Source organism: Sinohyriopsis cumingii, chromosome 4, assembly GCF_028554795.1.
Source record: "Sinohyriopsis cumingii isolate HCF-2022 chromosome 4, ASM2855479v2, whole genome shotgun sequence".
Lineage (NCBI taxonomy): Eukaryota > Metazoa > Mollusca > Bivalvia > Unionida > Unionidae > Sinohyriopsis > Sinohyriopsis cumingii.
The window spans coordinates 100,817,579-100,844,524 of record NC_142964.1 but is presented as its reverse complement, the minus strand read 5'-3'; the positions used below and the strand labels follow the sequence as shown (position 1 = coordinate 100,844,524).

General features: G+C 37.6%; 2 protein-coding genes across 5 annotated transcripts in view; one reads left to right on the top strand and one right to left on the bottom strand.

Moving 5' to 3' along the window:
* The window catches only part of LOC149801775 (small ribosomal subunit protein mS27-like), a 65,299-nt gene extending 54,242 nt beyond the window's left edge, over positions 1–11,057 (top strand). Inside the window, exons 10-11 of one of the 3 annotated variants that reach the window (XM_089956118.1) lie at positions 3,300–3,701; positions 10,919–11,057. In XM_089956118.1, coding sequence (XP_089812244.1) covers positions 3,300–3,683 — 384 coding nt within the window. In that variant the 3' untranslated portion in view covers positions 3,684–3,701; positions 10,919–11,057. Of the gene's footprint in view, positions 1–3,299; positions 3,805–7,903; positions 8,108–10,918 lie in introns of those variants that run through there. The other 2 variants (XM_089956119.1, XM_089956117.1) reach the window with 2 other exon arrangements.
* A 61-nt stretch (positions 11,058–11,118) lies between these two features.
* The window catches only part of LOC149801774 (lim and transglutaminase domain protein ltd-1-like), a 74,467-nt gene continuing 58,639 nt past the window's right edge, over positions 11,119–26,946 (bottom strand). For both annotated transcript variants that reach the window (XM_089956115.1, XM_089956116.1), the window contains exons 8-9: positions 12,278–12,460; positions 11,119–11,369 (exon numbers count right to left, since the gene is read on the bottom strand). In XM_089956115.1, the coding sequence (XP_089812241.1) occupies positions 11,232–11,369; positions 12,278–12,460 (321 nt within the window). In that variant the 3' untranslated portion in view covers positions 11,119–11,231. The remainder of the gene's footprint in view (positions 11,370–12,277; positions 12,461–26,946) is intronic.

Genomic DNA, 26,946 nt, shown 5'->3' with positions numbered 1-26,946 from the left:
TTCATTATTGTGGGTTTTAAATCTGACCTCACTGTATCAAGCAGTATTCATTATAGTGGGTTTTAAATCTGACTTTCTTATTGAATCAAGCAGTATGCAGTATATTGGGTTTTAAATCGGACTTTCTCATTGAATCAAGCAGTATTCAGTATAGTGGGTTTTAAATCTGACTTTCTCATGGCATCAAGCAGTATGCAGTATATTGGGTTTTAAATCGGACTTTCTCATTGAATCAAGCAGTATTCAGTATAGTGGGTTTTAAATCGGACTTTCTCATTGAATCAAGCATTCAGTATTCAGTATAGTGACAGTTATGCTACTGATAACACTTAAGTGCTTCCATGTGTAAGTCAGTGGGAATTCTTGGGAATTTTTAAGAACAGTAGATATATACCCATTTTTGAAGGTAACAAGAAAGTTGTTAATAACATGAACAATCATTTGGCATGAAAGTTCTCACCTTCTTATAAGGCCAGCCTTCTGTGAAGAGAAGATGGTCTCATAGAAGTGGTGGCCTTTCATAAAGGAGAAACACTATATACAGGTATTAGTTCAGACTAAGATGTCCTCTATCAGTGGGTGTCATCTAATTAGTGGTTGTCCTGATCAGTGAGTTGTCTCAAATCACCAGGTTGGCTCTAGGTTGCCTAATCATTGGGTTGCCTCACATCAGTGGGTTGTCCTCTAACCAGTGGATTGCCTTTGATCAGTGTGATGTCTCTAACCAGTGGATTGCCTCTGATCAGTGTGATGTCTCTAACCCGTGGATTGCCTCTAATCAGTGTGATGTTTCTAGCCAGTGGATTACCTCTGATCAGTGTGATGTCTCTAACCAGTGGGATGCCTCTGATCAGTGTGATGTCTCTAACCAGTGGATTGCCTCTGATCATTGGGTTGCCTCTAATCAGTGGTTGTCCTCTGATCAGTGGGTTGCTCTGATCAGCATGATGCCATTAACCATGGCTTGCCTCTGATCAGTATGATGCTTTCAAACAATGATTTGCCTTTAACCAGTGGGTTTCCTCTAAACAGTGGATTAATTATCTTTGATCACTGGGTTGCATCTGATCTTGAAATTGTCTCTGATCAGTGGAGTTTCCTCTAATCATCAGGTTACATCTGATCAGTGTGATTCTGCAAATCATTTGGTGGGCTTTTTTGAGAGTGACTTCAGAAGAGGGTGACCACTGTATTGATATTATTCCGTCTTCAGCCTATTCACTATTTTCCTTGGGATATCAGTTTATGTGGAAATTATGATTGCTTCAGAAGAAAAATTGAAATACCCAGCAAACTGTGATCCTCCTGTAGAAACAGTAGGATGTTTTCCCAATGAGCAAAATTGAAATACTGACAAAATACAATTTATTCCAACACCATGAAAATTAATACCCATAAAAATTGAACTCACAGAATACCAAAGCTCTTTGTGATTGATGTAATGACATCTGCTGCACATACTGTAAAATCAGTGTGTGTGTGTGTGTGTGATTTGGAATTTTAACATAGCTTTAAAAATAATAAGTTATATTGCTATGATGTCTGCAGTGTGACAGTTTATAGTGATGTCTAGCATTGGGGCATCATGCTGCAGACATGTAGCATGATAACCCACCCAGTCACATTATCCTGACACCAGGCCAACCAGTCCTAACACTGACCTCTTAATGCTGAGTGCCAAGCAAGGCAGCTGTTAGTACCATTTTTATAAGTCTTTGGTATGACTCAGCTGGGATCAAATCCATGAGCTCCCACATCTGAGGCAGACACTGTAAACGCTAGGCCACCGGAGTGGTCTCTGTCAAATCAGAAACATTTGGGAGGATACAGTTTTGTGCTTTTGGGGTGGGAAACAAATGATTTGATAGGGATACAATTTTGTTGGTACCACTGTCAACCCTAATATACAACTATAGTATTATCTTTTGTGATGAATTTAATTTCATGGATATTTATTACCTATATGGAAAAATTTAATTAAATTCTCCACCGATATTTCTGATTTTACAGTATGGCTAAGACTGTAGATACAGCACTGTTGCAGACAGTAGACCGATTGAGTAAAATGATTTTGAAAATTAAGGGCACTGAGTGTTCTGAGTTCTGGATCAAGTCATTTCATTGCTAGTTGTGACTGATCTTCATCAGTAGCTTTGTGTATTATTGGCTTATTCTTACTTGTCATTCATTATCTTGCGCACATCATGCAGGGTTCCCATGCTACCGCGAAATTGGGAAAAAGTTGGGAGAATTTATAAAAAAAATTCCCGACCATGAAAAGTCCTCGAATTTCGCAAATATTGATGAAAGTTGGGAAAAACCTGGGAATTTTCTGCCACCACTTGTTGCCTGGAACAATCACATAATTGAATCATAAATAAACTGATCGTGACTTAAATTTATCAAGTTCTAACCAGAATATTTCAGAGGGTGCAGTATGCATTTGGTTGCTTGCAGTAAACATATATGCTGAGTCAATCCAAACACCCAGTGGATTAGATTCATCTAGTACTTTTATTTTCAAAGTCAGTTTGATATCCATATCGTTCCTTACATGGAAGGTATGAAAACCAGTCTAGCATCACAAGAGGCCAACATGGTGGTGGCAGAGTTTAGCTGCTTCCTGAATGGCCTAGCAAACATTTTGAACGTTGTTAGATTGAGTCATACATGGATGAAATCGATATGAAAATTACTTATTTTCTCAGAAATTATGAGTATTAAAATTGTGTCTTTAATCTGCTGAAAGACAAAATAAAACTACATTGTTGATGAAATGTGACCTGGTACTTGCAATTTGCACTGCTAGTCGCATGAGTACACAAATAAAACAACCCACATTTTCAAATGTTGTAGAGAAAAAATAAACAAAATATTAAATGAATATCATATACTGGTTGTAATAAAAATACAAAAACAAAATAACACAAAATTCTCCATATTTATATATTCCGAGAACAACTTCTGGAGTTTTTTTGTATCACATGACTACCACGTTGACACGTGCTCTCTACTTGAAAAATCAGAATGGCCAGATTGTTGGTTTTTACAAAAAGCATCTGACTTTCATTTAATGTAATTGAATTTCTGTACAGCATTATAAAGGAGTTTGTTCTTCATATCACATGATTATTGGACTTCCGATATCATCATTTGAGATTTATGAAGTCATTTGACTAGTAATGCAAATGGCGAGTACTGGGTCAGGTTTGTAAATTGTAATTTTTTAATTGGGTAAGATGATTACTTTTCATATATTTTTGGTAGGTAACTGAATCTGTATTGTCTATTTCTTTCAGAGTATTTCAGAAAGATTAATGGGCAGGACAGTGACAGGTGACATTGAGAACTTGGTCAGTTCATTTGTCCAGAAAGAGGTACCAAAATATGAACAAAGTGATATAGAAAACTTGACTGCATTATATGATAAATGGGATGCAGAGAGACAAGTACTGTTGGAAAGCCAAATGAAAGAGTATCTCAGGAAACAGAAAGAAAGTGAAATAATCAGTAAACTAAAGGAGTTACAAGAGAAGGAGGAATTGTTGACATATTTTGAAAGAAATCATGAAATAGTAAAACTAAAGAAGAAGGCAGATAAGCGAAAGAAGAAGAAAGAGGAGAAAGAGGAAGAGGAATTTGTAGAGGCACCTACCCTGAGAAGCAAAGGGAAGAAAGTCTGAGCTGAAAATTTATCTGCAGTAATTTGACATATATAATTTTTTTAAACTCAAATCATGTGTGTAATTGCCCTTTACTGATATGCTTAAAATGGTAATAAAATCCACAACTTATGGCACAAAACCATGTGCATTTCTCCTTAATCCCCTATATTTCAATAACTTTTTGACCCTATTCCCTTTATGTTAGGACTGTAAAATCATTACACATTTACCTTCCTTCCCATTGCATTCCTACCCGTGGAGCGTGTCCAGTATGTAGTACACAGTTTGGTTAAAGTTTTGACTTCTTTTTTGACACCATTGATTAATTTATCTTATTATTTTATTTTAGTAAGGTTTATCCAGTTCAGTTTGTATTTGGGATGTAAAATTATCATATTCTTATTTGCCACTTTGATCCACTCCTGGCCCAAGATTATAAACAATTCTCACATTCACATCAAGATTCTGACATCTGATTGGCTAAGATCAGACTAGACACACAAATCAGAATTTAGTCAAGTGTGAGTTTGAGAGTGAGAATTGTAATACAATGGTCTGCTCCTAAGCTATGTTCATGGAAGGGGAACACTGGATCAAGGGGTAGGATACTTTTATCCTCCTCCCCAAAAATTTAATATTTTTTTCTCATTTTTATTAGCATCCCATTAATCTTTCAGACTGTATTCTAAAAAAGACAGCTTCTACATAACTACACTTCTACATAACTATGACACAAAGGCACGCTGGTCTGCAGACTTGCATGCACTTTCCTAACAGTATGATCTATTTATAGCAGCTGCCCTATTTCCAAGAAACTTGCTGGTTTCTACTTTCAAACCTTTGTCCTTGGTTTCAAATTTATAGCAGCTGTATGTCTTAGTTAGGAAAGAACAGATTGGTTTTCTAATTTTTAATCTTTGCTCGCAGATTCTTTGTTTTAATTCATATCTGGTGCAGAACCAGTCTGTAGGTATTTGGTGCTAAAAGTTATCAGATTTATCCTTGTTGATGCATGTGTTAGAGCAAAAATATTTTTCAAATAATATCACAGATGGATTAGAAAAAGATGAAAATTTGATTCAAAGATGAATACATGAATTACACAATACAGCATTCCATTCTAGGGCAGCTTCATGCACGTTGCAGGCTGTCTGGAAATGATTTAAATATTGGTCATTGTGGTAAAACAAAGAAACCTTGAATTAGCTCATTTTACTAACTCCAATACTAAGGTAACTTCTTTTTTATTGCAGAACTAACTTATGGACATGAATTTTATAAATGCAGAGGCATTGTTTACCTGTTCTTAATAGAACACCGATTACCCTAGCAGTAGAAGACTACGTTGGTCCTTTGTTCAAACGGATGTTTCCTGATTCCAAAATTGCAGAAAATTTGCATGTGCAAGAACAAACTCATCTTATATTGTTAGGCATTTAGCAGAAGATAATTCACTTAAAACTGCAGAAGCCATGAAAATTGGGCCATTTAGTATTGCAACAGACAGGAGCAATGATTATGATGACAAAAAGTTGTAGCCTATCTGTGTAAGAGACTTTGACAATGAAAAGGGCAACATTAGAGTGCTCTTCTTTCATTACCAGAATAACAGTAGATTCCACTGAAGAAAACATTTTTTATTTGCTTGATGATGCTTTGAATAAACATAAGTTGGCAGAACTGTATGGGGTTCTCAGCAGATAATTTGTAAAGAAGTTGCATTCTATATTATGAAAAATCCATCAGTGTACATATCAGGTTGTCCCTGCCATATGATGCATCCTGCCGCAGGAAAGGCTGCCGATATATTTGGAGAACTCCTGAAGTATCAAGTTGGCATTCTACCTGACAGTGTACTTAAATGCGGACAGAGTTGATATGCAATGGCACTTTATTTCCCAGCTAAAAGACCCATTAACTGAAAGATATATATTTCCTCTTCTGTGTCAGGTTATGAAAGGAATATTGGTTCTTTACCATTCTAATGCTGACTATGAGAGATTGTTTAGTCTTGTTAACAAAAATAAAACTGAATTCAGATTCAGTCTCTGTAACCCAGCACTTGGTTCTCTACTGGTGTGTAAAACATTCATAATCACTGCTGGTAGAACAAAGTGTTTTGAAATGCAGTATGAGAGACAGTTGCTTTTTAAAGCTCAGAATGCTATATGTATGAAAATTAGAAGCAGTAATTGATGTTAAAAGACCAGAGGGGTAAATAAATCATTTTGTACAGATGCTCATTGAATTTTAATTTTTATCATGTTATATGTGGATTACTCTTTTTTGCGCAGATTACTCTTTTTGTCCACTTATTTCTCGCCAGGGGTTGGCATATATGCCTATGGGTAATGGCCCTAATTGGGGATTTTGGAGTCATAGGCCAGACATGGGGTCAGTTACTTCATAATGAAACCATTCAAATTACTTCTGAAAATCTGATCACGATTACTCACTTTGTGGTAGAGTAATTGATTACGTATTACATTACTTTTTGCACTACATGTACCTTGTAATTTGCCCAACTGCAAGTCCAGCCAGCTGATGATGTAGGCATATACAGTGGAGAAATACTGTGTTACAACCAGGGATGATGGCACTACTTCTTACATGCCACTGGGTTTCTTATGCGCAGACATGGAAGCAATGCTAGAGATGAGGACAAACCCCCCTCACTGAGTGCTGGCAAAAGCTTTGACTGTTACTTCACTCTGATGCAAATTAGATCAGATGGAGTTTAGATTTAAAGCTGTAGTAGAGAACATTTAGCATCTGAGTGCCCACCATCACCGTCTGCAAACCATCCTGTAAGATCGTGCCACTGCACACGTTGAGGATGAGAATGAGTTGGCATAACTCAGCCAGGGTTTGAACCTGCGACCTCCCACATCCGAGGCAGATGCTCTAACCACTAGGCCACCGGAGCAGTCCCAAGGTGATTAGTACAGTTAACACATCTGGTCTTTAGCATACACTTTATGGCTTCTTGCAAACTTGATTGATTGTGACAAGATGTCATTCTTTGCTTGTTATTCCTGAAGCTGTGTCACACTGGCTCTACACTCACTGCCTTTTGTTTAATCAATGCTGTTCAGTGGAAGAAGAGAGACTCTGAGGAAGCAGGCAGTGCAAAAGCTGCCCCTCCCAGCTCTTCTTACTCCATCCTCCAGCTTTTGAAGCTTTCACACACATCAGTGTCTACTTCTGTGAAGAGATGATCTAGACAGCGGGATAAATGGCAGATTCCTGCTCAACATCCTCGGTCTAGAAGGCAGCATAATAAAGGATAAAGGAAACTAAGTTTCCTCTACTCCAAGCTTTCCAACAATGACCAATGGTTTTGTCACCCCAACCACCTGCCAAAACTATACCTATAGGTGCCAGACTTCTACATTTTCAACATTCTTGTTTTGACCATTTCCCACAGAATGAATGGGTGATCCAAGTTGTTTTTGAAGGGCTTAGTTTATTCAAGTTGCAACCGCTTCCCCTTTTGTGTTCCCCATTCATGATGGAGATTCAGGTGGAAATTTTTACTGAAGGAGATCTATTCTTTGCAAGCAGGCAGTAGGGAGAGTTGGTAAACTGAACTCCACATATCTCCATGAACTAGTGTGGCAGGGATGAGAACTGAAATCTGGTGGGTCAAGAGGCTGTGGCCCAGACAACCACCAGACTCAGGCAGTTGATGTTGGCACAATCTTCTTTTGGGTGTACATTTAGTGTTTTGCTGGATTAGCTCTGTGTTTTATTCTTGATAAGAAATATTCATTTTTTAATACCAACATATTGATTCCTATGTTTCCTGACCATTGGTTATGACACCTTGATGTTAGGTGAGAAGTTTATCTTTCATACAGGGACTCTAGCCATATTTCCCTTGAAGGATACCTATGGTAGAAGTTGGATGCTCATGCAATTTCTCTTCTGTTATCTATTCTCCTACTATTAATGTGATCAGGGATGTATTCAATGGAGAAAATAACATTTAAGTAAATTATTTTCCTCCAAGAATACTTCACCAATGATAATAGTAATTTTTAATTGTAGCACATCAAACACACACACACACACACATGTGTTATGTGCTACTTAAAAAACAATTACATTCTTTTGAATGATATTAAATGATTATGGATGATTAAATACATTATTTTTGTATGACATATATGAAAAGAGTGATCAGTGACCTTTGAATGAGATTTTCATAGGTGCTGAAACATGGATTTATATTTTAGAACCCGATTCTAGAAAAACATAAAATCTACATTGGAGAAAACATGCAGAGACCAGAAATCACTTGATGGGGAGTACTTAGATGTACATTTCACTAATAAAGGACATGGATGTACATTTCACTAATAGAGGACATGGATAAACATTTCACTAATAAAGGACATGGATGTACATTTCACTACTAGGGGACATGGATGTACATTTCACTACTAGAGGACATGGATGTACATTTCACTACTAGAGGACATGGATGTACATTTCACTACTAGAGGACATGGATAAACATTTCACTAATAAAGGACATGGATGTACATTTCACTACTAGGGGACATGGATGTACATTTCACTAATAAAGGACATTGATGTACATTTCACTACTAGGGGACATGGATGTACATTTCACTACTAGAGGACAGGGATATACATTTCACTACTAGAGGACATGGATATACATTTCACTACTAGGGGACATGGATATACATTTCACTACTAGGGGACATGGATGTACATTTCACTACTAGAGGACATGGATATACATTTCACTAATAAAGGACATGGATGTACATTTCACTAATAAAGGACATGGATGTACATTTCACTACTAGGGGACATGGATGTACATTTCACTACTAGAGGACATGGATATACATTTCACTACTAGAGGACATGGATATACATTTCACTACTAGGGGACATGGATATACATTTCACTACTAGGGGACATGGATGTACATTTCACTACTAGAGGACATGGATGTACATTTCACTACTAGAGGACATGGATATGCATTTCACTACTAGAGGACATGGATATACATTTCACTAATAAAGGACATGGATGTACATTTCACTACTAGAGGACATGGATATACATTTCACTAATAAAGGACATGGATATACATTTTACTAATAAAGGACATGGATATACATTTCACTACTAGAGGACATGGATATACATTTCACTAATAAAGGACATGGATATACATTTCACTAATAAAGGACATGGATATACATTTCACTAATAAAGGACATGGATATACATTTCACTACTAGAGGACATGGATGTACATTTCACTAATAAAGGACATGGATATACATTTCACTAATAAAGGACATGGATATACATTTCACTAATAAAGGACATGGATGTACATTTCACTAATAAAGGACATGGATATACATTTCACTACTAGAGGACATGGATATACATTTCACTAATAAAGGACATGGATATACATTTCACTACTAGGGGACATGGATGTACATTTCACTACTAGAGGACATGGATGTACATTTCACTACTAGAGGACATGGATATACATTTCACTACTAGAGGACATGGATATACATTTCACTAATAAAGGACATGGATGTACATTTCACTACTAGGGGACATGGATGTACATTTCACTACTAGAGGACATGGATATACATTTCACTAATAAAGGACATGGATGTACATTTCACTAATAAAGGACATGGATATACATTTCACTAATAAAGGACATGGATGTACATTTCACTACTAGGGGACATGGATGTACATTTCACTAATAAAGGACATGGATGTACATTTCACTACTAGGGGACATGGATGTACATTTCACTACTAGGGGACATGGATGTACATTTCACTACTAGGGGACATGGATGTACATTTCACTACTAGGGGACATGGATGTACATTTCACTACTAGGGGACATGGATGTACATTTCACTACTAGAGGACATGGATATACATTTCACTAATAAAGGACATGGATGTACATTTCACTAATAAAGGACATGGATATACATTTCACTAATAAAGGACATGGATGTACATTTCACTAATAGAGGACATGGATATACATTTCACTACTAGAGGACATGGATGTACATTTCACTACTAGAGGACATGGATATACATTTCACTACTAGAGGACATGGATATACATTTCACTAATAAAGGACATGGATGTACATTTCACTACTAGAGGACATGGATATACATTTCACTACTAGAGGACATGGATATACATTTCACTAATAAAGGACATGGATATACATTTCACTACTAGAGGACATGGATATACATTTCACTAATAAAGGACATGGATGTACATTTCACTAATAAAGGACATGGATATACATTTCACTAATAAAAGACATGGATATACATTTCACTAATAAAGGAAATGGATGTACATTTCACTAATAAAGGACATAGATGTACATTTCACTAATAAAGGACATGGATATACATTTCACTAATAAAAGACATGGATATACATTTCACTAATAAAGGAAATGGATGTACATTTCACTAATAAAGGACATAGATGTACATTTCACTAATAAAGGATGTACATGCCCCTAATAAAGGACGTGGATGTACCATTGTACTAATAATCAGAACTTTAAAAAAAACCTCATATATGTATTTTATCTGATAAATTTACAAAGGTATGAAGGTATGAAATTTCCTTCAGACTTTAACTATGGCATTCAGGTTTATGTTTTGTAGTTGTTGGGACTAATGTTTTAAACAGAGTTCTCATTTATAACTAGTGGTAATATTATAAATGAACAAAAATACAAATTGCAAGATTCTGTATATTTATTTCAGTGACTGAAAGGAAAAATGATCATATTGAGGAGGAAAAAGCCCAGAAATAAAATACAAAAAAATAACAAGCCAAAAATTGTATAATTATTTCATTTTTATTGATGGGAATTATTTTACAAATGGTTATTTTAGATTGCATTATATCATTTCCTGAAAATTGATAGTTTACAAAATTAGAGTACTAAAGCAGTGGGTTTTACCTAGAAAATTCAGGCCCAGTGCTGAAGTTGTTATATAGATCTTGGAACTTTCACTGAACTTTTTATGAATGAAAATGAAAAAATACCACTGGAGTTATTTGTCCAAATGTCAGAAACTTCAGCATTTTATTTTATTGGGGCATCTACATTCTACCCCCACCCTCCACAATCATTTGACTGAAGTCTGTAAGAATATGTTCATTTCCAGGTTTGCTACTGGGAGAAAGATGAAGTGATCTTTGCTACCAGGATTTACACAGTTGCCTTGCAGTGTTGGCAGCAGTCATACTCTCTCATTACAACGCTGTCTGTGGTAACCATGGAATAACAGAGAACTGTGTTATAAAGTAGTACATGATGTATTGAATTTTACTACTACATCATACAAAGGATCCATGACTATACTTGTGCTTATAATGAAATATGTTACAATGAGGGGCCATATAGTGATAGAGAGATAGTAGTCTTATTAATATTTGCATCAGACATCACTGTTCTTCCTTTGTCATAGAATTTTGTTGTCATGATCGCCTCTCATTGTTATTATCAAGTGGATAATCCATGAAGTCCTCTTCTGTTATTTGTGTGTCATCTGTTGCATTCTGGGAAGTGTTCTGTCGGAATGTTCCTTCTCGAATTTCCTTTATGACATTCGTTGACTGCAGAAGAAAATTTAGTAATTAAACACATGATGGTAATTTACATTGTCAGAGTGATGTATACAGTACACCCGATATGCATTTGATTAACAGAATTTGAGTATGGAGTTGAGTGTAGAATCCAGAAGTTTGATTAAAGTCGAGTTAGGTTTCAGTCTTGACCAATTAAACATCACAAGCATAGAGTTCATCTTTAAGATGTTATGGAGCTTAATGTTGTACATGCCTTCAAACTAGCAAACACCAAAATGTACATTTCATTTTTATGTTGCATAGTTTTATCACGTGACAAAATAGAAATGGTCCTGATATACTTATTTAAAACAAATGCCCATATATGAATTTACTCAAATATATTACTGCAATGGTTTGAACTATCCTAGATGGCAAGAGAGTAACATTTATTGGGAATTTGTCTCTTTAATTGAGAATATTTCCAGCATATTTATGATATAGCAACTTGGGATTTGGCATATTTTAGAGTCAAATAATGCTTTAACTAATTAAGTTAATTATCAAAATTAATATTTTGTGTCATTTCTTCAAGTTTTATTGAAATAATATTATATGGAACAAATTTTGCTGGTCATCGGGGTCTTCCATTTCAGTTGATTCTGGTATACACATGTGTTTCTAATTGAGCATAACTTTTCAGCTCAAGTAAAAATATGAAGACCTATTTAAGGTATGAAAATTATGTGTGATTTGCTAGAAACATGGTGCATTTCAATCACTTCTCAACATCACAAGTACGTGCAAGAGACCAGTCCATAGTATTGCTGTCAACATGGAAGAAATGCTATTGTGATGTTCTTATGAGACAGGTGGACAAAGAGAAACATGGGCGCATTGATATCAAAAAAGATGTAGCACCACAGATGTCCAGTTCTGTACACCGGGATACTAACCCACTTGTAGAATGATGCAGCTCCAGCGCTGGCACTGTGTATTTTATCCTCAGAAACAGTGTTCAAAATCTTTTCAGCAGTGTGGAGTGACTTTTGCTCAACATCACCACTAAAGTCTCGAATTTTGGAGATGATACTGTCCTTACCCTGTTTGTGAAGCAGTCCCTGAATGTGCGCCCAGCTCTGAAAGGTTAAATTTTAAATATTTCTTACTCTTTAACACATTAACCCCTGGTGACGAGTTTACATAGCAGGAGGTAGTAGCCTACTGCTGAGCTCTGTAGCGTCAACGTCATGTATGATACACTACAGTGGGTGGTATTATAGAAGGGTAGACAGATGTAGCTCTAGAATGATACCAAATAATCTGGAAGTTCTAGTTGCACTACAAAATACAGAGGGAGAAACCTCATTTTTTGGACCCGATTTTTTTCCACCCAAAATTCGCCCGTGGTCGGAATCTGATTTTGTGTCCAGATTTTAGACATTTTGGTATCAGATCTAAGGCAGACTGGTATGAACTGCAAACAAATGAACCTTTGCAAAAAGTAGGATAAGATGGGCAGCAAAAAAAGAACTCCAACTTTTACCCTTCTGCTCATGCGCAAGCCCAATAGCCAATGAAAAATGATGTTTCTAACACAACTAGGCATTATGTTATTGGAAAATCACATGGAAGTTGATTTATTAGGATTTCTTCAGAAATTGCTTTCAAAATATGTTTCCTGCTCGAATTTCAGGAGAAAACGACAAAAACCTACAGGGGTTAATGTGTTAGCATATATTATTCAAATGTTGAATACAGCAAGACCAATTTGTACAAGCTTCTTTAAACCAGTATTATACAGTGTTTGTAAGAAGTTTAATTTTCATGAATACAATAACACATGTTCATAAGGAAACAAATTTTAAACTGTTTAGATATGTCCTCTAGCAACTTCTGTTTTGATGTAAATGGATTTATTAAATATAAGCTGAAGCCTATTTGGTATGAAAGTAATTGTATAAATATTTTAATGTTTAATGAAGACATGCCCATTCTACTGGTCATTGGTCAGAAGAGCTTACAGGATGGCCGGTTGTCCATCATCTATCATAAGTCTGGCCTTTAGCACAAGTTCGTTATTGCTGTGCCCTCTGAACTACTTGGATTATTGCCATGAAACCATAAACACACACCTTCATCCCAATGTTTAGTTGATTCTAAAGGAAAATGGTGCTGCTCAGACATGCAGTATGGTCACCAAAGCAGACATTGTATATTGATTTGGGTTTTTCACTAAATGACTTATGAATTGTAGACCATGAAAGTCAGCTTCAAAAACCGGTTATCACTAATCCGTCTGAATTAATGGTTGTGATAACATGGGATTTTCACTACAAGACTTTTTGAAGATGGTGCTAAAATGAAAATGGCTGCCAACTTGAAAATCTTATCGCTACTCATATTCACGTGGGGTTTTCACTACAAGACTTTCTTTTTTTGACTGGTGGTCCTAACTGACAATGGTACTAATCTGACACCCAACATGCCCATTCTGACAGGCATCTTAAAAAATCTTGTTATCACTAATCCTAAATACCTGTCATATTGATAATGGGGTATTTATTTAACAGATTTATGACTTGTAGATGGTCTAAAAATGAAAATGGTGTCAATCTGATGTACAATTTGGCCAACATGGTCATCTTTAAAATCTTGTCATCACTACTTCTCTGAATGGATGGTCATATCAACAGAGGTTTTCATTGAAAGACTTTTATACCCCCACCTAGTAAGCCTTATGCTTATATAATAATAATAATAATAATAATAATAATAATAATAATGAGGACTTTGTATAGCGCCTAATCTTTAGAAGCTCTAAGCGCTTTATAAGATTAGACAACACCTATAAGATAAAAAACACATATAATGTTATGATTACAAACACAAACACCGTGCAATTAGAAAACATGAAAAAACATGCTGAGAATATTTAAGGTAGGAAACATCATTAGGTCTTTAAGTTTGTTCTTGCAGTTGAAATAAGTGAGCTTTGAGAGCACTTTTGAATGTGATCACTGTGTCTTTGTGTTTAAGTTCAGTGGGCAATTCATTCCACGTTGCTGGGCCGTGGTATGCAAAAGAACGCTGTCCATATGACTTCGTTTTCATAGTGGGAATAATGAGTATACGATTGTCAGAAGAGGAGCTTAAGTATCTTGCTGGTGTATACACATGGGTGAGGTCGGATAGGTATGTTGGACTAGAGTCCGACAGTGAAACGTAGCACAGAGAACAAATTTTGTGTTTGATTCTGGATCGAATGGATAGCCAGTGTATGGTACAGAGCAGCGGGGAGGTGTGCTCTGATTGTGGTACTCTAAGTATGATCCGAGCAGCTGTGTTTTGAACTTTTGGACGTTTCTGGAGCAGATATTAAGATGAACCAGACAGAATTGAGTTACAATAGTCCAGTCTTAAAAGTACTAATGAACACACAAGTGTTTTAGTGGCATCAGCTGAAAGATATTTGCGACTGGAGCTGATGCGTCTCAGCTCAAGATATGCAGCCTTGCATATGTTCGTGACATGTTGGTGCGATGTGAGAGTACTGTCCAGAGTAACACTTAGGTTTTTTTTTACTGATTGTGTGAATTTAATGTTGGTGTTGCTGATATTTATTGTTTGAGGTAAAGGATGTGAATGAGAAAGTGTTTGTGTTGTAATCAGAATGGCCTCAGTTTTATCATCATTCATCTGCAGCTTGTTACATGTCATCCATGATTTCACATCAGAAATGCACCTCTCTACACCTTGGATGGGAGCATCAACTTCACTTGGGTGGCTCGATTTGTATATTTGGGTGTCATCAGCGTACAATTGGTGAGACACTGGATGATGATCTATGACACTTGAGAGCGGCAGAGTGTATAGAATGAACAGAACGGGTCCAAGAACAGACCCATATGGAACACCACAACATAGATCAACTGGGCTGGAGTGTATTCCATTTGCAGACGCAATTTGTGTCCTGTTGACCAAGTAGGACTTGAACCACAGTAAGGCTGTATCATGAATGCCAAATACATGCTGGAGACGGTGAAGTAATATATCATGGTCTATTGTGTCAAATGCTGCAGACAAATCAAGGAGGGTGATGACTGTAATCTTTCCGCTATTCAAAGCAGAGAGAATGTCATTAACTACTTTTAGAAGAGTAGTTTCAGTACTGTGGCAAGGGCGATATGCAGATTGTACATTGCTAAAAAGACTTTTAATTCAGATGAGATACAAGCTGGTATAGAACAACCTTTTCTAAGATTTTTGATATGGATGGGAATTTAGAAACTGGGCGGTAGTTCTTTAAATCGTTATGGTCTAGTGTTGGTTTCTACAGCAGAGGCTTTACAATGGCAGTTTTGAAAAATGACGAGAATTCCCCTGATGAGAGAGAGGTATTAATAACATCAGTTAGTGAAGGCAATACTGGATCTAAGCACTCAAGTAGCAGTGATGTTGGAATTGGATCAAGTTCACATGACTTTGGTGCACTCTTCTTCAGGATTGTACGTACGAAATCCATAGAGAAAGGTTCAAATGCTGCTAATGGTTGCCGCAGAAATTCTGTATCCCAACTGTAGGGTGACGGCGAGTCAATTGAAATTGTGTTGTCAAGCTTATCTCTAATGGTTTGTACTTTGTCACGGAAGAAATTTGCAAATATGTCCGGAAGGTCGACTGGAGAGAAGGTAGTTGGAAGTGGTGCAGATTTGTTCCTTGACATTAGCTGTTTCGAAGAGCTCTTTGCAGCTGGAACTTTCCATGATCTTAGTAGTGCAGTGGGCTGATTTCGCTGCATGGACTATATTTGTGACATTCTTCTTAGCGGCTTCATAGATTTGCTTATGAATAATTAGTCTGGTGGAAAGTCAAAGCCTTTACGGCGGTCTCTATTAGCAGCGCGAAGCTGGTCCCTAACACTGCTATACTATGGAGAACACTTTTGAATTCATACTCTGCACTTGGTAGCTGGGGCATGTTTGTCGAGCAATGAATGCAGGCAGTTATCGAGTTGTTCTGCTGTAGGAGGTAAGCAAGTTGTTAGGTTTTCTTGGATGTCATGCATTAGTTTGGTTCTATTTATCATACAGAGGTTTCTCTTAGTAGCAGATAAAGGTGGAGGGTTAGGGACTGATACGTCAAGATGGCATATAATGCAGTGGTGATCTGATGCAAGTTCATGGGATACCAGGGAGGACCGTAGAATGTTATCAGGTCTGTGAAGAATCCAGTCTAAAATGTGACCATGTTTATGGGTGGGTTGGTTAACTGGCTGTTTGAGGTTGAAAACATTAATGGAATCTATGAGTTTTGATGTGTTTGGGTTTCCGGGACAGTCAGAGTGAAAGTTGAAATCTCCAAGAATAATCAGGTTGCCACCTATCGAATTTCCATAGTCCAGGAGATTCGGAAACGGCTCTAGAAAGAGAGATTCAGTCAGCTTGGTGTTTTTTTCTACTAGGAGGAGGGCGGTATAGGCAGAAAAAATGGACTGACCTTTGCTCCAGTGTGAGTGTGGTTTGGACTAGTTCAAACGATGTGTGGTCGAAATTGAATGTTGTGGTGTGGTTAAGACGTTTGATCATGGAGTTCTTTGTGATGACAGCAATTCTACCTCCGCGAGAATTACGGGGGAACGACTTGATGGAGCAACCAGTGGGTGTTAGATCCGCACACAGCAAGGACAGAAATAACACAAGTCAAACCCTCGATTGACGTAATCAACCAAAAACTTTCATTAACCGGAAAACCACGAATCACAATCAAAATTACCAAAACAAACTTGGATAAGGAAATTGATAACCCCACCCCATCCTACAAAATCCAAACCCCAGAAACCAATGAAAATCACACAGCAATGGAATCAATCTCTCAATCAGCAACCGCACAATTTGACAGAACTTTAAAACACAAAAAAATTAAGGAAACCATTCACTCCAGCCACACCCCAGGGCCGTCAAAAGACACCAGAACCATAGAACAAGAAGAACAAAGGGAAATGGCAGAACTCTTAGATAGTTTAGATAGTCAGTTCTGGAACAAACAAAAAAGTTTTAAAAAAAACAAGTGACTAAACAAACAGACTTAGGTAATGTGCATCTACCCATGAAAGAACTAAACAAAGAGACACAACCCACAACAAACTCACTAGCACTGACTGACCATGAGCAAAATCAAACCAAAATAACCATAAACAACACTAACAAAAAGGAATTAAACAGGCAAACCCAAAATCAGAAACCACAAAAACCAAACCATACATTACCAACCAATTATCAAAACACCAAACAGATAAACAAGGGACAAAATCAAGCACCAAACCAGACCCAAAACCTACCCCAAAAAACTGAGCAAAACCCAAGACATAGTCAAAGATTTCATCCCATCAATCTCACAATCTTTATCTCTAGCTAAAACTAAAAATTCATCAACTTAAGCCAAAATAGCATAGCAAGCGAACTCACAAAGGCCTACGGAGGGGAGTTCTCAATTATTAGACCCAACACAAACTATATATTAATCAGATGCAGCACAATCCAACAAGTAAATAAGTATATAGAAATTGAACACATCGCAAAAATTAGAGTTGCTATAACTAGACCTGCAGCACTAAAAGGAAACATGGGAAGCCGGAAACCTACACTAACTGCAAACACTAGTACTGAGATCAATCAAAACGCAACCAAAAACAGTACAGCTACAGTATACAAAAAAGTCATTAGGCTGCCCAGAGAACAACAACTCAAAACAATCAAACACCTCGAAGAAGACCTTGCATATTACGGGTTTAATATAAACAGGGTGTACAAAATTCCCGAAAACAGGAAACACCTATTGCTATAATCGAATTCAATACCCAGCCAAAACCAATGATAAGATTAGGTCCCTACGGAAAGCTATAAAAACTGGAAAACTACAAAAACAAACCACGCTTTTGCAGAAACTGCAAAGGGTGGAACCACTACACTAGCTCTTGCAAACACAGTTCAAAATGCTACCACTGTGCGGGCACACATAAGGGGCGGTGCAGGAGGAAAGAAATTAAATGCGCTAACTGTATAGGACCTCACTACCCTAAATCATATTAATGCCCCCTAACTGCTCGTGAATTTGCTATAGTACAACATATGGATTCGAACCACACATCATATAAAGAAGCAAGACTAAATATCATTCAAAATCCGAAACCCAACCCCCAAAAAACCCAAAACACAAATTCAGAAATGAACATTACCACCAATCAAACAATACAGCCCCCCCCCCCAAAAAAAAAAAAAAACACTAGCAAAAATGAGAATAAAGAAACCAGGAAAACTAACATAAGCAAAACAGCACCACCCAAACCAAACACACCCTATACAATAATTTCTAGTAGGCATTATAATAATAATCGGGCACCCAGATATCAAACAAACCAGTTACCCAAATCCAATAGCACACCATAGGAAATGAATAATCAAGCCACCAAACCAAAAAGGAACTCTAAAAATGTTGTTGTTTTTGTGTTGTTGTTGTTGTAGGGTTTAACGCCATTTTTCAGCACGCAATAGGCTATACATGGAAATCCCCGGAAAGAACCACCTACCCTCGAGAAGCTACTGGCAAGCTTTCTCACATATCCACATTGGCCGAATCCGAGACTCGAACCCACGCAGACAGAGGTGAGATGGCAGTGATCCGTAACGGTGAGCGCTTTAGACCACTCGGCCACTCGGGGCCCCTCTAAAAATGTTGTCCTCCGGTTCATTAGTGAATTGGCTAATAGTATTGTACAAACCACAAGGAATGATCATGTCCCAATCGACATGACTCGTCAAGTGCTAACCAAATTAATAAACAAATTCTTTCCCAATAAAAACTCGAGATCATAGTAAACCAGACCAAACTCATAACAACAATAAATATCAATAATCAAGATGTATCCCACTCCAAGTAACTGCTTGATACTGTGGCAGTGGAACTGCCGCAGGATCATTAAGAATATCCCCGAACTAATCTAAAAAATCAACTCCGACAAACCTAAACTTGACATTATCTTCTTAGAAGAAACCATTCTAACTCAGGCCTCTAAGACCACCCCCAAAATTCCAGGATACTCAACTGTATATACTAAAAATAGAACAAACGGTAAATTAAAGGGGGGGGGGGGCTAGCAACTTATATTACTGACTCACTTCTAAACACATCAGAAGTTACCCCAGATCAAAACCAAGACGCACCTGTACAAATAGAAATTCAAACCATCATGATTAACACTGGCCAACATACGATAAAATTGCTAAATGTATATGACCCAGGGGGAGATAATCCAACTGCAATCGATCACTATACGAAAATGACCACTGACAAAGAGGAAAATCTTATCATATGCGTTGACTTTAACGCCCATAACGTAATATGGGGCGGAATAACGCAAAACTTAAAGGGAAAACTACTTGAAAAATGGACAACTGAATCCAATCTAGCTATCCTTAACAATGGGGCAGTAGCAAGATTAGACCCCATCAAAGATGCACTATCAGCAATCGACCTCACCATAGTCACTCCTAAATTGGCCCAAATCTCAGATTATACCCAACTAACAACATACCAAGGTTGAGGTGTGACAAAGCCGACTGGGATACATTTAAAATCGCCATCTCTACAATAACTCTAGCAGATCTTTATAATGATAACATCGATAAATACAATCTAAATGTAATGAACGCCATAACAGAGGCAACTAAAATAAGTATTCCCAGAACAGGAGGACAACAACTTAAACCCACTGTCCCATGATGGAACGAAGAATGTAAAGTAGCTCAAAAAACTTTAAAATGACCCTCAATCGATTTAAACACACAGGGAACTCCAATGACTTTAGGATTTACAAAAATAGGGAAAAAGAAATGAAAACAATAATCCAAAATGCAAAAGAAAAATCCTGTTAAGCATTCTGCTCTAACATAAATTTCGAAACCAACGCAAAACAGGTATGGGAGAAGATAAAAACAATAAAGGGGAAAAGCAAGCAACCAACAAAGAAAAGGCAAACTGCTTGGCATCGCACTTTGCAAGCATGAGCACCAACTCCAACCATACCCAAAAATTGCAAGAGCACCGCCAAAATGTAGAACAAAAGTATCCAAACCTTTTCTCCGACCTAGGATTCAAACAATCCAAATTAAACGAGGACTTCACAATAGCAGAATGGATAGCTGTACTTGCTAAAAAAAAAGACAACCTCACCCGGAGAAGACCAACTTGGCTATGAAATATACAAAGAAATCCCGGAAAACATAACCGAAATCGTAATAGATCTACATAATAATAGCCGGCGGAAGAGCCAACTACCCAAAAGTTGGAAAAAAGCTATCGTCATTCCAATACCCAATAAATCAATGCATATAGACCCATATCTCTAACTGATAACATATGCAAAATAATGGAAACAATGATTACTGACAGATTAAAATACCATCTAGAAAGCAACAACTACATTGCAGAAACACAAAGCGGCTTTCTCAACGAAAGATCCACCCTGGACCAATTGTTCAGACTCGAAGCAAGCATCAAGCTAGCATTTAATGCAAAACACATATGGCATTATTTCTCGATCTAGAAAAAGCATTCGATTTGGTCTGGCCAAAGGGTCTTATTGCGAAACTTAATCTGTACGAAATAACTGGCCGCATACATAACTGGATAGGAGACTTCATAACAGATCGGAAGATACTGACAAAAGTAGGGGATCAATATTCAGATATATATATAACCTAGAAAACGGTACTCCACAAGGTAGCGTGCTTAGCCCCACTTTACTCAACATCATTGTAAACGACCTTGACACTATAATTAACAAATATAAGGTAGATCTATCCCAATTTGCTGACGATAGTGGGATTTGGAAAGCAGGCAAACCAAACAGCAAAACAGTCATAGGGCAAATACAAGATAGTCTTAACCAAATAGGTCGATGGGCAGATAAATGGGGTTTTAAAATATCCAACACTAAAACAGAAGCCACTATGTTCTCACCATACAATAGAAATACCATAGAATACCCTAAACTGCACATACAAGGGAAAATAATAAAATTTGTCAAAATAACCAAATTTATATGAATGTTTCTTGACGAAAACCTAACATGGAAATACCACATTAAAGACCTCACCCAAAAATGTAAAGTTGATCTAAGTCTATTAAGAAACCTCAAAGGAACTACATAGGTGGCCAACCAAAAGACGCATTTAACAATATATAATGCACTTATAAGAGCAAAAATAGATTACGAATGCCAAGTCTATGCATCAGCTAACCAAACATCACCTAGTAAACTAGATTCCATACAATATAAGGCACTAATTATTTGCACTGGAGCACTAAACTCAACCTCCCTAGAAGAGCTCAAAATACTGACAGGAGAAATACCACTGCAACTAAGAAGAAACGAAAGCATATTAAGATATGCCGCACGAGTTTCGATCCACGAAACAAGCCACCCCACCAGGAAAATTATCCAACAAAGTAATATCCTTTTCATTAAAAAACTAAAACCACAACCACCCGGTGCAAAAAAGCATTCATGAACTAATTAAAGATCTTTATCCTACAGACTCTACAAACTGAACAATGCAGTTACCCAGACCCAACACCATGGACGGTAGGTAACCCTAATTGTAACACAATAGCCCTTACTTATGGAAACAAACAAGACCAGGTACATTATATAAGGACAAAAATATTAGCCGAACTAGAAGAAAAATACATAGGGTACACCAAGATATAGACCGATGGCTCAAAAATTACAAAACCGTACAAAACTGCTGCGGCAATAGTAATCCCTGAAACCAACACAGAATTCGGAGCTAGATTATCCGACACCAGCTCCATTTACACAGCCGAAGTATGGGCCATTATTGAAGCTCTAAAACGGATCCAACTAACAAACACTAGACAAGCAGTTATCATTAGCGACTCCCTTAGTGTCATCAGCTCGATTAAATCAAACCACTCTACCACAAGAAGCAACTTTCTGATGAAAACCAACCACTTAATTAAATAACTACTACATAGCAAAGAAAAGATAGAGTTCATGTGGGTGTTCTCCCACATCGGGCTAATAGGTAACGATAAAGCAAATCAAATAGCTAAACAATATCTCTATGAACCGGACTCCATAGCATTATACTACAGCGTCCAAGAATTGTATAGCATCATCAGAATTAAAATGGACAATAAGTGGCAACAACTATGGGATAGCAGCAAAAAGGGACGCAAGCTGTACTACATACTAAATAAGGTCGCAAGACATACCAACCCACCACAACTCGTTAGAATAAAGATCAAAAAACTTATCAATAGGATAGTAATAGGCAAAACTACATTAGCCAACAGCTTTGGGAAATATTTGACAATCAACATAAACTCAAATGACAAATGCCCATACTGTCCACTCCAAGAAGATTTAGAACATGTTTTTAACACCTGGCATAGGTATGAAACCCAAAGAACTAGGTTTAGGGCTAAACAACATAAAATAGGGTCCCCACCGACCTATCCAGAATTCCTCAAAGAACGAAACTTAAATAAGGACATTACATGCGAAAAATAGTATAACTTCCTCACCGACATTGGGAAAAAAAGGGGGGCGGGTTTAAACAAAAGTGTATGACCTGCTAAACAATAAATAAATAGCATTCAATTAATTACAACTAGGGGACAGGCTAACAAACTAAATGTAAGGAACAACAAGACCAGATGTCTTGGATGTGTCTTAGCGACCCGAGTATTCGGCAAAGATATCTGTCTTATCAAACTAGATTTAGCCTGAAAATAACATCACATAAATAACTCTATCCACAAGCTAGGATAATAATCAAACAAAACAAGTCCAAGCCTACCAAAACTAGCAGACAGGCTAACAAACTTAAAATTAGGGAATAAATAAGAACAGATGTCTTTGACAAGTCTTAGCGACCCGAGTATTCGGCAAAGATATATGTCTTATCAAAATAGATTTAGCCTGAAAATAAAATAACATCACATAAATAAAACAAAATAGGAACAAGTATCATATCTAGTAGACAGGCTAATAAACTTAAAAATAGAGAATAAATAAAATCAGATGTCTTTGACTTGTCTTAGCGACCCGAGTATTCGGCAAAGATATATGTCTTGATCAAATAGACTTAGCCTGAAAATAAAATAACAACATACTAATAGCTTCATCCAAAAATAAACTATGAAAATAAATCAAACATAAAGATAGATAAGCAAGTACTTAGCCCAACCCTAAACCCCCACACATATAGAAACAAATAAACTGCAATAACCCTTAATATAAATTGAAAAAATTCTTTTCTTGTATTTGTTTTTCTTTCTTTAATTTTTTTTTTAAAAATAATTATTTTTCTAGGGCACCACAATCCTACAACATGAAATTAAGGACACTAACATCTTTTCCTACCGCAAGGTGACCGAAGATTATATGTAGTACAGCAAACGTAAGTGTACTAAGGCACAGCCTCTCCTCGAGGCACTAAAAGCAATTAGAACACCTGGATAAGACCCCAAAGACTAGAATATATAAGGTGGTCTACAAAGCCCAAAACCATCAGGCTCCGCTGCACAAGGCGGCAAAGTCTATCAAGATAGGAAAACTTACTATAACCCCAAAATTAATACCTATAAGGTGGTCCAAACCCAAGGACCAGCAGGCCCGGCTGCACAATGCGGCAACCATATGCCCTAGGAAACTAGTTAGGACCCTAAACTTAAGAATATATGAGGTTATCCAAACCCCTAGGACCATCTGGCCCAGCTGCACAAAGCGGCGCGCCATTAAGCCTACGAAAGTTTAAATAACCATACACAAAAGGGTGAACCCAAACTTTGAACCACCCCACCCAAATCAGACTCATTAGATAAAGTTTAAATAACTCTATAGACTATCACTAAGCGGTCACTGGTGAGGTACTATAAAAAAATTTAAAAAAGGCACAGAATATATCTCCAAAAATCCGCCAAGACGACAATTCATTAACCTTTTGGCAAGGGAGTCAAAAAATGTATACCCTGGATAAACCAAGGTGCCTTCCTAGTGAGCAGACTCCTCCCTGACCGAACCTTCCTCCTCGCCATACCGGACATTAAATTGATAAACGTGCATAGCACATATTAAATACATGAATGGAGAGGCACTTTTTCCTCTCTTCATGAACAATTAATTAACCCTCCACATAGGAAAAAAACCTATGTGTCCTGATGTGACGTCATAGTGGCGACCAATCGCTACTGGCGTCACATACTGCTTGGTTGACACCGAGCGCAGCTAATGCAGACTGAATTGCTACCTTTAATTCGAGTGTTAATTCGAGTGTGTGCTGGCTCTATCCCCACTCGAGTATAGCCTTACATTCAGGTCGCTAGGGTCTATGAAGCCAGTCATATTGACCCAAGACCTGTCGGCTCAATTAAATAGTGCCTTTTATGCACGGTAGTGCCTGGGGGATGAGGCTCTAATTCCTTCCCCCGGGATCAATTAAATAGTCCGCTTAAGGACATTAACCAGACGTTGTTGTTGTTGTTGTTGTTCTAGGGTTTAACGCCATTTTTCAGCACAAGATAGGCTATACATGGCGGCTAGTATAACTGGTGGAGGAAGAACACTGGAATACCCAGGAAAGAACCACCGACCCACGAGAAGCTTCTGGCAGGCTTTCCCACGTACCCACGCTAGCCGAGCCTTGGACTCGAACCCACGCAGACAGAGGTGAGATGGCAGTGATCAGTAACGGTGAGCGCTTTAGACCACTCGGCCACTCGTGGCCCCTTAACCAGACGTACATGCCCGTATGGGCGGAAACGTCTATAATTTAAATGATGATCCACCCTTACATACAGCATTCAGTAGTGCAACTAAACTGACAGTTTTTGATGGACTGCCGTTAAAGGACAGGGTTTGATTAGGGCCTATTTTGTCCCCCAGTCAGATTACTTTGAGATAAATGAGGTCCCTCTCTCTTCCCAAATTATGTATTTGATTCTTATCCAGGATCGCTTTTAATAAAGAAAGTCGATTATTAAAAAGCCAATGATATTCTTCTTTGTTTTGGAATCTGTTTTCGTGGATTATAGACAGCAAGGCTAACTCAACATTACCAAGCGTATAAAATTCTTGACTTGATAACAATTTGTGTAGTTCTTTACCATAAATAAACACAGAAAGCCGCATTGATCTTTTGCACAGTAGCAGTATGTCGCTACAGTGTATAATTAAAAATCAAAACCAAATTTTCGGAACATCAATAATCCACGCAGTTTTGTTTCGCATTGGTAGGGGAAAGCTTACATTATACTTTATTTTACTTCCAGTTCAAGACTGCTCATAAGGTGCAAGTGGTTAGAGCGTCCGCCTCGGATCCAGGAGTTCGCAGGTTGCAACCCCAACCGAGTCATACCAAAGACTTGTAAAAATGGTACTGCAGTTTCCTCGCTTGGCGCTCAGCATTAACAGGTTAGTCGGCCTGGTGTCAGGATAGTGTGACCGGGGGGTGGGTGGGGGGGGGGAGGGGGGGGGGACAAATATGCTGCATGTGTGCGGCATGAGGCCCCAGTGATGAACATCTCTGTAAACTACCATTCTGCAAACATCGTACACTATGATTAAACGTATTAAAGCTAAGTTAAAAATCTAAATCACACACACACACACACATATATGCACGCAGGCACACACATTACCGATACAATTATTCCGTATTTGGTCACAAAATTAGATGCGTTTCTAACGATTTTTATGTGAGGGAGAGAGCGAGAGAGAAAAAGAGTGCATTAGCTTTATGGCATACAGCATGCGACGCGCTTGTCTTTTCTTCTCCTCCTCTCTCCCCCCCCCCCACCCCGCAGATATTAAACAAAAACTCGCACACGTTTAGTCGCTTGAAATTTGAACATCTTTTTATTCTTGCACATGTTTTGGGGGTATAATGCACACTTTGGGTAAACAGGCTTTTTTTTTTTTTTTTGCTTTGGTGCCCATTAAAAGAAAGTCAGGGATCCTTTGAAATTTTTGAGAAAACAAAAAACCACCAACTCTGACCAAAAACAAAACAGTTGATAAATCTTTTGATGTATGCATGGGCACCTTCACATGGGGGGGGGGGGGGACAATCACCTCTAAACACGTTTTGGTTTACGTCCGAAACACTTAATAGCTGACCACTTCATGCTTGTCCCCCCTCCCCCAATTCTATATTATAGAAGTAAATGAACATATTAAATCCATTGTAATAATTGAACAATTCTTGAGGTAAAATATAGAAAATATGCAGAGTCGAAAGAAAACCCCAATACCCCACCCCATCCCATCCCAAATAAAACATAAAAACTAAGCCTTGAATGCAAGTAAACCAATTGTTTAAAGTTCAATTTCATGATTAAACAAAGAAACAAGCATACCTTCAGGTCTGATAAATATCAAAAATGCTTTTCCTGAACATTGATTGAGAATCCATTCAGAAGAAGAATTTATAAACATTCGCGTACACATGAGCAAACACCCTCAGACATGTCATAAAGCAGTTAAGCATTCTATCTTTTTTGTAAAGAGCGGCATACTCAAGGATATATATATATATAT